A 15,427-nucleotide genomic window follows, 5' to 3' on the forward strand; every position below is an offset into this window, starting at 1 on the left:
AAGAATAACATAGAGAAGAATAATTAATGACCAGAAAGCATAAAAGGAAAAAGGAGTTATACAATGAATAATCATAGAGAAAGATTATAAAATGTAAAATAGAAGATGCTGCTGGATGAGAAATAAGGATGGAAGACAACATTGATCTAAGTATATCACTTGCTTCTTCTCTCTACTTGTAAATTTTTCATTGGTTTTGATTTAGGGACGACCATAGTGAATAAAAAAAATATGTTGCATCACTTATTCGGGTCAGTCTAAAATCAGCCCATCTCTTATGAGCTTATCTGATGCACCATTCAATTTGAAGCGTTAGATTAGATGACAAATAATCTAATGGTTTATATTTAAATTATTAATAATTTATTAAAAATTACACTTAAACACAATAACTATTTTGATATTTTACAATTGCCCACTATAAAATTTTAGAATCTCTGTCTTCTTCGCCAAACGATGAACTTCCATTTTTTTTTCTACCCCTTTTCCGTCTGCCTTCTTCCTCTTCGCGACGTTCCTCCGCTTCTTCCTCCAGCCACTATCCTCTGCCTTCTTCCACATCACGATGAATTTCCTTTTCTTCTTCTACCCCCTTTACGTCTGCCTTCTTCCTCTTCGCGATGTCCCTCTGCTTCTTCCTCTATCCACTGTCCTCTGCCTTCTTCCACAACGACTACATGACCTACTTCTTCAAGTCATGGCTCAAACTCTGTTGCTCGTGTGTTGTTTTTCTTCTCAAATTTCCCAAACCTTTTTAGGGTTTTAGTCAAAAGAGGATGACCTTTAATGGAGCCTCCAGTTGGGAACAAGTTCCGTATCAGTTGGAAAATCTGTGGCGCATTCTTTGGATAGATCTATCTCGGTGAGCTTTCTCTTTTTAGGGTTTTCAGTAGTTGCAATAATACTAATTGTGTATGTTATTATTGTTTCCTTTAGCTTTTGGAAATGGATCTTAGCTTGTAATTTGAGATAGTGACATTACTGATATTGGATTTTCAATCTCACCATTTTGGTGGTTTTTAATGTGGAAGACACTGTGTATGTGTGTTTTGCAGCTCTTGTCCAGTTGCTAAAATTCCAGGGACATTTTCTCTTCAAATTGCACTCTGCAAAGAAATGGTGCAATGGACTCGTGCTGAGAAGCGTACGTTTTTGAGGCAGAGAGTTGAGGCAAGGTTTGCAGCACTTCTGATGGAAAATAAGGAGTTTTCAGAAGCTTTGACTTTACTCTCCAGCTTGGTCAAAGATGTTAGAAGATTAGATGACAAGCTTCTACTTGGAGACATAAACTTGCTAGAAAGCAAGCTACACTTCTCATTAAGGAACCTTCCAAAGGCAAAAGCTGCACTCACAGCAGCAAGAACAGCTGCAAATGCTATTCATGTGCCGCCGGCACAGCAAGGTGCCATAGATCTGCAGAGTGGACTACTGCATGCTGAGGAGAAGGATTATAAAATTGCATATAGTTATTTCTTTGAAGCATTTGAATCCTTCAATAAAATGAATAAAATTTGAACTTTGTTGTAGTTTTAATGCTTTTCAATATTTTTGTTCTGTGCCAAGTTTTCAATGAGTTTAACGCTAGGAGTATGGAGAAACAAAATGTGTTCAGAGGCATTCACAAAAATCACTTGTTCCTTGGAATTGTTGGGATTACAGTTGTTCTTCAAATTGCAATGGTGGAATTCCTGAGGAAGTTTGCTGATACAGAGAGATTAACATAGATTCAATGGGGATATTGTGTTTTATTTGCAGCTTTTTCATGGCCACTTGCTTGGTTTGTAAAGTTCATTCCATAAAAGGAATAACTGAAAAGGAATAAAGACAGGGAGAGAGGGGGTGGGGCCGCTTGTGTTTAGAATTTCTATGAATTTTAAAAAATTTGTTTTGTGAATAGGTACTGTCCTGTGTCTTTAGCATATATAAGTGTTCATCAACCTCACTTGTCAATTCAATTCAATGCTATCCACACTTGCCACTACTCATTCATTATCAATCAATAATATACAAGTGATCACGTACATGTAAGAGTGTATACATGTATGTTATTTTTTGCTTGCATGCGTTGTAAGGATGGCTAAGTTTTAGGGGAATTAAAGGTAATATAGGCTGAGAAGTCTACTTCATAGGCCTGTAAGATATGGACAATCCAATTCATTAGTTTATGGCCACTTGGATTCATGCCTTAGACGTCCGAATTTGAATCTATTTAATTTAATTCAATAATAATATTGTGCTTCTTCGTTCTTGATTAGTGATGAGCTTTTTGCAATTTATGTTATTTGAAACTAGTTTTCAAAATATTTAGTTGCAGTTCAGGTTATTTGATATTAAAATAAGAAAGGTTACAACTGAGAACCAGTGTTGAGCAGAATTTGAAAAGTGGTCCTGTGCTAGATTAAAGCTGCATTAACTACTATTAGTACAACAATCAAAGAGGAGTTCTGGCACACCTTAACCCCAAATTGGAAACATGGTCCATACTTCTGATAACTTCTTTTTTTCCACTTCATTCTCCCTAATTCCTCAGCAAAATACACATTAAAAATAGAAAAGAAAAAGAAACTATGGTTGCTAGTAATTGCTTTGATTTGCTTCCCCCCAACAAAGATAGAACTTCATGAACTACTGTCATGTATATTATTTTAGCTAAGTATCTTTATTTCCAGTGGCTCATTCATTGATATCTTGGAATCCTTAACAATCCCTTTTTCATCTGTTATGTAAAACTCCAGTCCTCCATCTAAAGAAGAATCTTTCCCATTCATACTTGAACTTAAATGAGGTGATTCCGTCCCCTCCGTTTCTGCCATTCTTTCCAGTTTGTTATTCAAATTTAAATTTTCTAAGGACCCTTCAGTTGAAATTTGAAATGAATTTAGCAGCTTTAGATAGAGATCACGGAGATCAGATCCTTTTGTAACATTGCAATGCTTAGACACAATAGGAACTCCAAAAGCCTTCCAATTTGGAGTTGATTTCCCATGAGTTGGTTACCTGACAAGATTTGTTAAAATCCAAAGTTAACGATGATAAGGAGAAACACAAGTAAGCATTAGAGTATAAATGAGCATATGACCCATGGCATACAGATTTTATAAGTGAGCATATAAACCCAATTTTTGTTTATAGTCTGTCAATTGCAGAGGTAAATTAAAACCATCTAATTATGGGAGATGTCAAATAATGATGATAAACTTTAACAAGGTATTGAGATATTATATGATGACATTTCCTTAAACTAACCAATTTATAATCAAATAAGCAAAAATTAGATACACTTTATAATCAAATAAGCAAAACTAACCAATGACCATTGAATTTTCAAAAAGAATCAAAATACTAATTTCTAAATTTTCTTATGGTAGCTTAAACTCTATCAAAATCAATATATGATATACATCATAGTAATATCCTTTCAAGAATAATTCATGCACAACTAAAAACTATCAAAATTCCCAAATTACAAAGTCAATAAGAACTCCAAAGTCTGAAATAAACCTAAGATATAAAGTAACCATAACATGAACACACTGCTCAGTGCTCACACCACTAATTAGATTTCAAAAAGTGCAATTTTGATTCCTTTAGGTACATATGCAGTTTTCAGGTATAAAGAAATAAAGCTTTTCCAAAGGCTGTATATACAAAAGAGTGTCACATATCAATTGCATTTTCAAGTTCATGCCTATACTTTTGAGAATCACTTCACCTAGAAGTATGAGCTATTAGTCAAGGCCTTCAAATTAAAAATGTTTTTGATGTCTATACAAATTTCACGTTAAGTCCACATTGGCTTGAAATAATGAAAAAGATTGCTCGAAGAACTCAATATTACATATTTCTAAATTCAGAGTGTAACGTATAAACAAATTGATAGGTCCTATTTTTCTCCTATACGAAAGATTCTCAAAACTTGTTAAAACAAAGAGATGAACTCCACATAGTTAAACTCCAGAATCAAATAAGCAAAATTAATGAGACCATTTTATTTTAGTTGTCATCATTCATGAACCACTAATTTAAAAAATGCATTAATCTTATATCTACAAAATCTCTAAATAAGCAACGGAAGAAAATAACATTTTCTAATTCCCACATACTTTCCAGTTCATAATCTTAAATTATTCACTGTTCTAGGTTACAGATTCCATCGTAATCATAATTTAACAAAAGAAAAAGTGGAAAATCGTGGATCTGGAGAGAGGAAATGGAAGAAACGGAACGAGAGAGGAAGAACCGAAGAAGACTAATAGGTACTCACTGTGTTATTGGAAAATAATTTGGCATGCTTCATGAATATACACAATCATTCTTAATTTGTATTGGAACAAAAAAATGAAATCTATTAAGCAAATTCATACCTGAGACTGAGGTTACATTGGATCTCTGGAAGTGGAGGATGAAGGGGAAGACGAAGCACCACGGTACTGACGACGACTCGAAGAGAGAAGAGAAAAGAGAGAAGAGAGAAGAGGAGACGGGGAGAGCGAGCCTAGGAACGACGCCGGGAGATGAGATGAGACCGGCAGCGAGTGCTGGCTGGACGGCAACGGCGAGGGCAGAAACAAGAGAAGGGTAGAGTGGGGTGGTGATAGTTCTGGACGGAGTGGAGGGTGCGGTGAGTTTACACTTTACAGAAAAAGGAATTAGGGTTTCACTTTATGAATTTAAAAAATGTTTGGGGTAAATGTATAAAAATAGTTATTATTATTAACCCCCATATGAGGTATATTTATAAATTATGTTTTGTGCACATTAGAAAAGCTCAAAAGACTTGAGCTTATTATAGACAGACCCCACTTATTCTCCTGCAAGACACAGGAAAGAATGTAAAAGACCTCAGATAAGAGTTAAAAAAGATAAAATCAATGTAATTGCATTATTTATTTTTTTCATTGGTTTTCATTGCTTATTTTTTCATTGCAAGACACAGGAGAAGTTATTGTCAAATCAAATCTTTTTTTTTTCTCTCATCCCTTGATTCAAGGAGCCAACCTTTCAGTTTTAATTTTAAAAAAGAAACTTTCCCTGGTTAATAACTGCGCCTTAATGGATATTAACTACTCCACTTCTCTCTCCAATTAGCATTTAATGCTTCTCTAATCTCCCACATCTTTCCACTCACTTCGGTTCTCTCTTCATCTTCTCTCTCAACTTCTCCATTTTTAATATCATAAAAAAGAAAAATGCTCCAAGAAAAAGTGAACGAATCCTTCACTCCAAAAAATCCTCCACCCCTCAAACCCACACTCATATACACATTAATTCTACATCTTCATCATCACCCTCTAATCTTCTAAGCAAACGGACACCATGAGGAGAAAGGTGATAGCAACAAAGACTTCCTCAAGAAAAAAAAAAGGAACCCGTGGTTGAAGAGGAAGAGGAGTCCCACACCTCATCGCCTCCATCACCGCCGAAGAAGGCTACCCCTGGACGCAGTTCACAGAAGACCAAAAGCTTTGTGTTACACAACACGAGAAAATCAGCCAATATGGAATCATTGGAATTCAAAAATAAATTCAACAAATCTCATTTACACTTTGATCCAGCAAGATTCAATTCGTGTGCCTCTTATGAGTTCCAGAAGAAAGTATTGGAGAAACACCACTTATGTGCCTCATACCTAGTGAATCTGGACTCACTGACAGCTAAATGAATCAACTTTTCTCCTCTGTTTGAGAATCTGAAATGGACTCCTCTGCTCCATATTCTTAAACATGTTTACCCTGGATTGGTACGAGAATTTTATGCTAATATGAGACTGATCGATGGTACCATTCATTCCTACGTAAAGAGGGTATACATGACTCTGAACTCGGAGTCAATCAGCGCTGCCCTAGGCGTACATGTATCCAAGAGGGTATACATGTATCCAAGAGCGTACATGACTGAAAAATGGGACTCTCAGGTTGGGGTCACATACAAGCTAGCCCTACAACAAATCTGTGAGAACTTGTCTGGCTTGGATGGCACCATCTCCACCCACAAGGCCCTCAATCCCACAAACTCATTGCTGCACAGAATCATCACTCATATTCTAACTCCTCAAAGTGGTTCACACAATAGAGTAACTGTTTCTGAATCTCTTGTACTTTTTTCTATTGTTACTTCCTCTCCCATTTCTTTTGGATACCTTATGATAAAGCATATGTGGGAATCTGTTAAAAGTACTAAAAAGGTAAACTTACCCTATGGCATGTTTCTCACCAGCATTTTTGAATATTTTAAAATTGATCTAACAAATGAAGCTGTAGAGAATAAGGTTTCACTCATTAAGGGAGGAGGAGTTATGAAAGGCACCAAAGGAAAAAAATCAATACCCTCTGACAGTGAGTTTGAGAGTCGGCCACCTAAGTCTTCCAAGACAGCAGAATCGATCAAAAAAATTCTTACTGAGTTCTCCAACATGTCCAAACTAATGGTACAATCATACAAGGCAGCCCGCAAGCAAGCTTTTGAAAACGAACGGGCTTGGATAAAATGCAAAGACAGGGTGGGTCTAATGCTGCAGAGTTTTGAAGAAGAGATGGGGGCTGCCAGTGATGAAGATGCATATGGCTCTGAGTACAATTTATCTGATGATTGATCACTGTGTTTATTGGTGATTTCTGGCTTGTTTTGGCTTATTTTGATACTATTGTAGGCTGTTATGGATACTTTAGACTTGTGATACTTTAGATCTGTAATACTCTGTTATTTTGCTACTGTGATATTTTGGATATTTTGCATACCCATGTTCTTTCTTTGCAGGTCCCCTTTGATGACAAAAGGGGGAGGAAAAGCTGAAAAATTGAAAGGTTAAGGTTACTTTGCTTGAAAAGTAGCTAGAACAAAAAAAAAAAAAAAAACAGGGGCTGAAATCAAGTTGATTCATGATTACCCATGTACATGTGATGTTCTGATTGTGTTGTTCTATTTTAGGTTTATTTTTTGATACTAATTTTGCAGGTTATTGTTATCATGATTTTTTTTTGTTGTGATAAATTTGTTTAAGCTCTGATATTTTAGTTTAATAATCTGCAAATTTTATTCAGTTTGGATGATGACCTGAAACAGTTTCATAGAGTGTAAATTATTGTTTGGCAAACCCTTTTTGGCAAGAAAATGCTTTTTACAAGAAATTATCTTGAACCAAAGTATGTTGAGTTTTGAATATATGTTGAAAAGTACTCTAAGATACTCAAGCATGCTTTATTTTTTTTGATTGTTTAGTTTAAGCAGAAAATCAATTTTATGATAAAAAATAAGTTTTGTTTATCACTCCAATTCTGCTCATAAATCAAGCCATTCAACATTGCAGAATTTTATATGTTGAATAACATAGTTGCCTTAAGCTTGATTTCAAAAGTTACAGGTAAAGCTTCCCTTGGTAAAATAGCATACATTAAGAGGGAGCCATGTAACAATTAGAAAGGAAGGAATCCAAGTATTCAAGGGAGTACTCTAATTCTTTGATCTCTTCAATTTTTTAATAATATTTGTCATCAAGGGGGAGATTGATGAGTTTGGAAAACTCTATTTTAAATTAATGATGGTCAAACATTATTAAAACAATTAGTTGCAAAATTATTTAATTTGATTTTAATTCAAATGAGCTAATTGAAAAAATTTCGCTATGCAGGTTTTTGCAATTGGGCCGAAAAGAAAAGAAATAATACAGCAAGCCCATTAAAATATTTTTAGCATTAATACAGAATATTTTTTATCATTGTGGCTGAAAAAATGAATTGCTTATTAGGCCAGATTGAATTATTATTACTAGCCCATTTTAAAACTTTGCTATCAAGACCAAAACTTGGTCCGAAATCAATAATGAAAGAAAGCAAAGTTCATTGCTTCCAACGGATCCCATTCTTCAAGTTAGGATGAATTTCAAATGCAATTAACTTGAATTAACTTGCATTGGGAACCATGAGAGAGAAATTGATTTGATTGCTTTAATGACCCTACACGCTACTCAGCAAAAGGGAAGTGGGAAACTTAAATTCACTCTTATTCTCTCTCTTTGTTACATTGATTATTGTTCAAATTTATTGATTATTGTTCAGAAGCAAAAGGAAGAGGAAGGTAGAAGAAAGCTAAAAACCATTGTAATGATGGTAAGAAAAAGAAAACAAAAAGTATATTGTGGCTGAGATCTTCACCAAAGGAGGCAAGATTTGGTGAAGTAAGCTCAACCTCTCCATACCAAAAATGGATGAAGAAGATTTCGGTTAGAGGAAGAAGATCTCAGAGGGATGACTCGTCTCTACGTTTGTGTTCACTCATCACAGAAGGTAGCTAGGGTGGCTACGTGAAGGAGGAAGCAAAAGTGGAGCAGGAGGAGCTGTCATACATCAAGAAGCATCAAGGGCTAGTAGTCCTTCTTGGAGTGCAAGACAAGTTGGATGGCTTAGATTGATGAAGCTTGGTGTAAAGAGAAGACTCAAAGGTAATTACATGTTTGTTTTAACATTCGGTTATCTCTCCTCTCTCTCTGGCCGAACCGGTTTTGCATGAAGAAGAAGAAGTTTAGCTTGGTTCATTTGGTTTCAACCGTGGAGGCTTCCCCTTCTATATAAGGGAGAATAGTCAGGGCTTGAAGCAAGGAGTGAGAGTGCAAGGCACAAGGTTCTCATAGCTACCTAAGCTAACAGAAGTTCTTCTCCTTCAATGTTTTCTGTTTTATAATTTTTCTGTTTAATTTTGTCTGTCTTGAGTCTCATGGAAAAAGGCAAATAGTGAGGTTTGTAAGAAAAATTCATAGAGCGAAAAAAGGCAGAGAGTGCAAAATTAAAAGAAAAAGCCATGGATGTCCCTAAAGGTCCTTTGTACATCTGTGTTGTGTTTCATAATTCTGTGGGAATTCCCTTGCAAGTTGGGTTAGCACTTAGCAGTTGAAAGCTTGGCAGTAACCAAGTCAAGTTCAGGATTGGGTTTTAGATTCTGGACTTGTCCCAGATAGGAAGGGTAGTTCCTAAGGAGAATTGGTGTTTGTAATCAAAGATGATTATAGTAAAATTCTATCATTGTTGTGATGGAGACTGGATGTAGGCTGCACTGCACTTAGCAGCTGAACCAGGATATATCTTGGTGTAATTTTTCTCTCTCTTCTACTCCATTTCTGCTTCTGCTGCCTAGGAGACAAAATCGAAAAATATCTCGTGGCTGGTCACGAGACAAAACGAAAAAGTCTCTTGGCTGGGCACGAGACAAAAACAAGAAATATCTCCTCAAGGGTTCTAAAGGACAGCAAGGGTTACTAAGTGAAAAAGGGGCTAAGATTCAACTCCCCCTTCTGTTAGCCACTGATAAACCATCACACGGTACTAGAGTTCCTTTGACCTACGACTATCATAGTAATTAACATTGTATTTATTATACCTTGATTCCGGACACCTAATACCCTAAGGTGCTAGTTGAATGGATTTTGTATATAATTTAAATACTTGTAAAATTAATGATTAGTCAATAAAGAATTTGTCAACTCTTGGTAAAGAGTTTGACCTCTATGATTATAATGACTGAGATGAATAAAATATTGGCCAAGGAGATTGAATGAATGAAGAAATGAGTTTCTTAGGTCACTCACAGTTCATTATAATAATGGTAACAAGTTAGAGTTTAACAATTAGAACATACTCTAAGGATTAACCAAGAGCTGAAAAAATAAAAAGAATTATACTTTGTTCTTCTTGGATTCTTAGTAAAAATATATTATTTCATACTATCAGATCGTTAAAGAGTGTTGCTAGACACTAACTGTGATTAGTAAATTTAGTATGACTAATTTACTATCTGTTTAGTGTTGAACTTATGCATCCCACACTAACGAGTGTTCTAAATCTTTGCTGTAGAATTATTTTTTATTATTTTGATTCGATCAATAAATAATTATATTAATTCAAATAGAATATTATTATATTTTTGCTAGCACCAAGAATATAATAATCGTATGATAATTGAGAATATTAAATAAAAATAAAAATAATTAGTTATTCTATTTCTAAATTTGAATTCTAAGTTTGGATGAAATTTTAACCCTTTTTGTTTCAAAGCGAATTGTGATATGATATGATTCATAAGATTTTAATTGTAACAAGATAAGATAAGTTTTAGATTTGAAATAAGATATGATGTAAATTTGAAATTATATATATATATATGACAAGAGGAGAGGAAATTAACTAAGACCGACACAAGTTTTATTCCTTTATCTCTATATATGCAAATATATGTGAGCATAATTTTTGAAAAAAAATTTATAATGTATAAAGAATTATAAATTTTTTTTCTCAATTTAGATCATATATACATTGGTTAGAGAATTCACAGTAAATATTGATTTTAGTGTGAATACACAAAATGTTTTTATGTCATTAAAGAATAAAATTATTTTACTAACGTAATCAAGTATTTAAATTTGATCTATTTTATTAGAATAAAATTTAAATATAATCATTTTCTTTTTTCTTCTGCCGCTTGTTATAAAACACATAGTAATCGAACATACGAGTGGCCTCTGAATCCAAATACCAATTCCCGGTAAAAGATTTTTGCTGGTGTGGCCTGAATGGTTACTACATTAGCATTTGATCTTCCTTATGATTGTGATGCACTACAAATTTTACTAAATATACTACAAATTTCACCTTATATTTGTTCTACACGCAAGGCATACTTTTGGCTTGAAAGTATTCCTAATCCGCAGCAGCCAACAAGGGATGAAATTCATGATCGTTGATCCTTGGAATGACCATACAAGGTTTTGAATTGTTTTCACATTTTAACAAATATTTTTACATAAAGATATTTTTATAAGTGACCTTGAACAATACTAACTCAAAGGCACATTTGCAACAATTTTCAAGCGAAACATAACAAAGTATTATTCAATCATGGAGTCATATAATTGAGAATATAAAATGAGAATTAAAAATAATTAGTTATTCTATTTCTAAATTTGAATTCTAAGTTTGGATGAAATTTTAACCCTTTTTGTTTCAAAGCGAATTGTGATATGATATGATTCATAAGATTTTAATTGTAACAAGATAAGATAAGTTTTAGATTTGAAATAAGATATGATGTAAATTTGAAATTATATATATATATATGACAAGAGGAGAGGAAATTAACTAAGACCGACACAAGTTTTATTCCTTTATCTCTATATATGCAAATATATGTGAGCATAATTTTTGAAAAAAAATTTATAATGTATAAAGAATTATAAATTTTTTTTCTCAATTTAGATCATATATACATTGGTTAGAGAATTCACAGTAAATATTGATTTTAGTGTGAATACACAAAATGTTTTTATGTCATTAAAGAATAAAATTATTTTACTAACGTAATCAAGTATTTAAATTTGATCTATTTTATTAGAATAAAATTTAAATATAATCATTTTCTTTTTTCTTCTGCCGCTTGTTATAAAACACATAGTAATCGAACATACGAGTGGCCTCTGAATCCAAATACCAATTCCCGGTAAAAGATTTTTGCTGGTGTGGCCTGAATGGTTACTACATTAGCATTTGATCTTCCTTATGATTGTGATGCACTACAAATTTTACTAAATATACTACAAATTTCACCTTATATTTGTTCTACACGCAAGGCATACTTTTGGCTTGAAAGTATTCCTAATCCGCAGCAGCCAACAAGGGATGAAATTCATGATCGTTGATCCTTGGAATGACCATACAAGGTTTTGAATTGTTTTCACATTTTAACAAATATTTTTACATAAAGATATTTTTATAAGTGACCTTGAACAATACTAACTCAAAGGCACATTTGCAACAATTTTCAAGCGAAACATAACAAAGTATTATTCAATCATGGAGTCATATAACCAAGCTAAATCAATTATTTCAACTACAATTTTGTTGATCAACATGCCGCACAAGGCACAACGTTTTTTTTTTCAACATGAAATACAAATTTGACTAAGTATCCAGTCACATTACATTTTCTCTAGTTCTCTAGTGCGTAAAGCATCTTTTTGCTTGGCTTAAAAAGTTTCCTACAACAAACGGTTGAATGCATTAGATCTGACCACAATGAAGACTGGAGAAACAAGAATATAAGTGCTGGAAAAGAGGCAAATATAGAAACGAAACCGGGAACAAGATCTGAGGCATAGTGATGATAAGTAATGAAGAAGGCACTTGCAAATGCTACCATCATGCTTGTTATTGAGCAGAACAAAGCCACCAATCCACATATGAGTTTCAGGGGCAATGATTTGTAGAAGTCACTCTCAGCATAACGCGAAAGAAGAATGGACAAGAATATTAATATTGAAGTTGCTGATGAGATAAATGCAGTTGCATCTGAGATTGTAAACACCGAGAACCATGATGTTTTGCCCAATTTGTTTGGCTTCCCCCCTTTATGATCAACACCACCTGGCACGGTTATTGCAGCAGCAAACGCCCCTGTTGCAACGACGGTTGCAATGAGCATACAATTCTCAGCTGTACTTTTCATCCAAGATTCTGCATCTTTTCGCAACTCCTTATGTTCCTCTGAAAATAATTCACTAGCAGTTTTACCAGCGGAGTTTTTATAGTTTATGAGCGATGGTGGCATTATCTTCTTCACTTCCTGATGTTGCATGAAATAGACATTAAGATCACCAATTTTTGTTAAATACTCTGATTATGTATGATGCAAAGCAAGGAAATTTATTATCATATTCATCATTGGAATGATTATAGTTTTAAATTGCGGATGCAATCACAGATGCGGTTACTACTTACTGCAAATGCAAATAAACCGTAACCTGATGCGACCATTATTTGTGATTTTACATATCACACAAATTGTAGGGCGATTTTGTTGGCTTAATTACTATAACATCACCCAATACAATCAGCAATTTAAAACAAGATTTATGTTAAGAAATCAATACTATAGCAGTCAATTTCAGTCAACAGTATAAAAAGTGTTGGCTGCAATGCTGGTTGTGTAGTGTTGCCTCCTAAGACCTTCTTTAGAAACAATAATGATAGCAATACTGGACATGCAGATCTTTAATTTATTTATTCGTACCTTGAACCATACTAACTCAAGGCACATTTGGAATGCTGCTCCAGATACTAATTCAAGTTGTCTTTGCGGTGGTGCTCTTTTTGCAGCCAAATGCAACAAAGTATTACCTTCTGTGTCCATCATAGTCACTATGGTATCCTTCAGAGACCCTATCTCATGTATGAGATTGAAGATGCTTGCATGGCGATGCATCACAGCTTTGTGAATTATGGTTTGGTCTGTACTATTATCCTTTGTCCGTATCAAGTCTGGATAAGCACTAAGAATCTCTGATAAGAACCCAAAATTACCAACTTCTACTGCAGCAAATAACAGTTGAAAAGGGTTGCTTAGCGTTTCAAATATCTCTCGCATTGAGGACTTCTCTGCAAGAATTGTGCTCCAAAGCTTCTTAACCAGTTGAAAAACCACCTGCTGCTTCATTCCTGTGTAATACAAAGTTTTATTACTTGAAATGAAAAGAATCTGCAAAAGAACTCTAGAATATATGGTGGAAACTCAATGCCACCTGAATGTCTTCACCAGAATATATATGTATAATATTACAAGTTAGCTTAAGGGAAGTGAGGGTTCAAAACTTATACAATTAAAAGCATCTAGCTAACCTTACTTTTAGTTGTTGTATGTCGAACATTGATTTCCCCATCACATTTAAAAATGAATAAAGATTTAGTGTGTAAAATTAAAAAAAAAAATGTTGCTATTTGTAAAAATTGCTATTTAAATCTTATTTTTAGGCAATGTAAATCTCTGAAATAAACAAATAAATTTTGCACTTTACCAGGATTAATCTTGATTATGGAGCTTTGATGTTGTGGACTTTGGCAACAAGAATCCAAATGGCTTTTAGCCAAGAGATGCAAAACTGTCTCACCATTCTCATCCTTAGCAAAAGCTAAATATGAGCGATCTTCCAACATTTTTAAGGCTAAACCTGCAAAATATTAATATATGTTAGAAATTCAAATTTTTTCGACAAAATGAAAATAATTTTGATTAATTCACAGTATAAAATATTTTATACGGCTATTTAATTAAATTTATAAAGTCACATGCATATACATTTTAAAGTTTTATTTGATTGAAAAGAAAGAAATAAAAAGAAACAAAAAGTAGTTGAATCTACTTTTATTTTTTCTGAATATGTTTGGATGAAAAATATATTAAAGAAGAAAGAAATAATATATAATGTTATGAAAGAATAATTTAATTTATCTGATACTCATGTTCTTTATTAAGTCGATTATTGCAAATTCTTTGGTATTGTTTCCCTTTAATTCCTGTCGATCAATATTTGTCTTTAATCTTTCCAACCATATCCATCTCCGTTATTGATAGTACGAAATACATACCGTAGAGACCAGTGTTGATACAAGTGAGGAACAATTGTTTCAACTTATCAGCATCTAATTTGGTAGGTTCATATAGATACGAAGCCACGTCACATCTTCCTCGCAATACCGCAAATTGAACAGGAGGGATTCCACCTGCACCCCTAATCTCTACAACTGTTTGATTCTTATCTTTCATCAAGTCAAGAACTTGCTTGTTCCCAGCTGCAGCAGCAAGGCAAAATGCAGTGTTTCCATTGTTATCTGTCAATAACAAGTCTTCTTCACTCAATTCCCCCATCAATTGTTTCACAAAGTGAACATGCTTTGCACCTGCTGCTACATGTAACACTGTAGTCCGTCCTTTTGCAATGGCTGCATTCTTCAACCAAGGATCTTGAACTATGATGGCCTTGGCCTCTTTCCAATTGCCTTGTAGTGCATGCTTGTAAAGGGGCACACATTTGTTGAGATAATCGTCCATTATTGCTTCTCCTGAAACGTAACCAATCATATCATGCATTGAAGGTGGATCTTGATGTGTAAAGATCTATTATTCTTAAGAAAGAAATAAAAGAAATAAAATACATGCAAGATGAGTATGATGGGAGAAAGAAATAAAAGAAAGAGACAGAAATGGCTTTAAATTCAACGAATCAATCGATTGAATATATAATTCTTGAGTGTAACTCAAAAGAAAGAAAGGTAGCAGAGAAGGGGTATAGTTCGTAGTACGTTACAGTGTGATGCACTACTTACTTCACAGCGAGAAGAAGAGATCGAAGTTCGTAATTGTTGCTTCAATTTATTTGTTATATTCTTTGCTTGTGTAGCTGCGGCTTTAGGTTGAGATGATTGGAATAATAATCTTTCAAAATCAGCAGCTGAAACGCACCACACTTAGTTCTTCCTCAATCTATGATATAGTTATAGCTGAGTTATATATCTTATGTATGTATGTATGTATTGTTTAGTGCTGCTGCGATATATAGTCAATATATACTCATATGCCGCCTTCAATTTGTATTGCAGTGTACGCAGTGTAC

General features: G+C 33.9%; 2 protein-coding genes and 1 long non-coding RNA gene across 3 annotated transcripts; 1 reads left to right on the forward strand and 2 right to left on the reverse strand.

Annotated features, from left to right (window-relative positions):
* On the forward strand, window positions 388-1,562 carry LOC107639219 (26S proteasome non-ATPase regulatory subunit 11 homolog). The gene is made up of 2 exons (XM_016342694.2): window positions 388-862; window positions 1,056-1,562. Exons 1-2 carry the CDS (start codon window positions 777-779, stop codon window positions 1,513-1,515), a joined length of 546 nt encoding a protein of 181 aa, XP_016198180.1. The 5' UTR covers window positions 388-776; the 3' UTR covers window positions 1,516-1,562.
* Window positions 2,365-4,685, reverse strand: LOC107639220. The gene is made up of 2 exons (XR_001620013.2): window positions 4,365-4,685; window positions 2,365-2,997 (listed from the first exon to the last, which is right to left on the reverse strand). It is a non-coding gene; the product is annotated as an uncharacterized LOC107639220 (long non-coding RNA).
* On the reverse strand, window positions 11,895-15,347 carry LOC107636345. The gene is made up of 5 exons (XM_021121090.1): window positions 15,141-15,347; window positions 14,403-14,876; window positions 13,832-13,984; window positions 13,051-13,475; window positions 11,895-12,603 (listed from the first exon to the last, which is right to left on the reverse strand). Exons 2-5 carry the CDS (start codon window positions 14,863-14,865, stop codon window positions 11,971-11,973), a joined length of 1,674 nt encoding a protein of 557 aa, XP_020976749.1. The 5' UTR covers window positions 14,866-14,876; window positions 15,141-15,347; the 3' UTR covers window positions 11,895-11,970.

The sequence above is a fragment of the Arachis ipaensis genome, chromosome B04 (genome assembly GCF_000816755.2).
Source record: "Arachis ipaensis cultivar K30076 chromosome B04, Araip1.1, whole genome shotgun sequence".
NCBI classification, from domain to species: domain Eukaryota; kingdom Viridiplantae; phylum Streptophyta; class Magnoliopsida; order Fabales; family Fabaceae; genus Arachis; species Arachis ipaensis.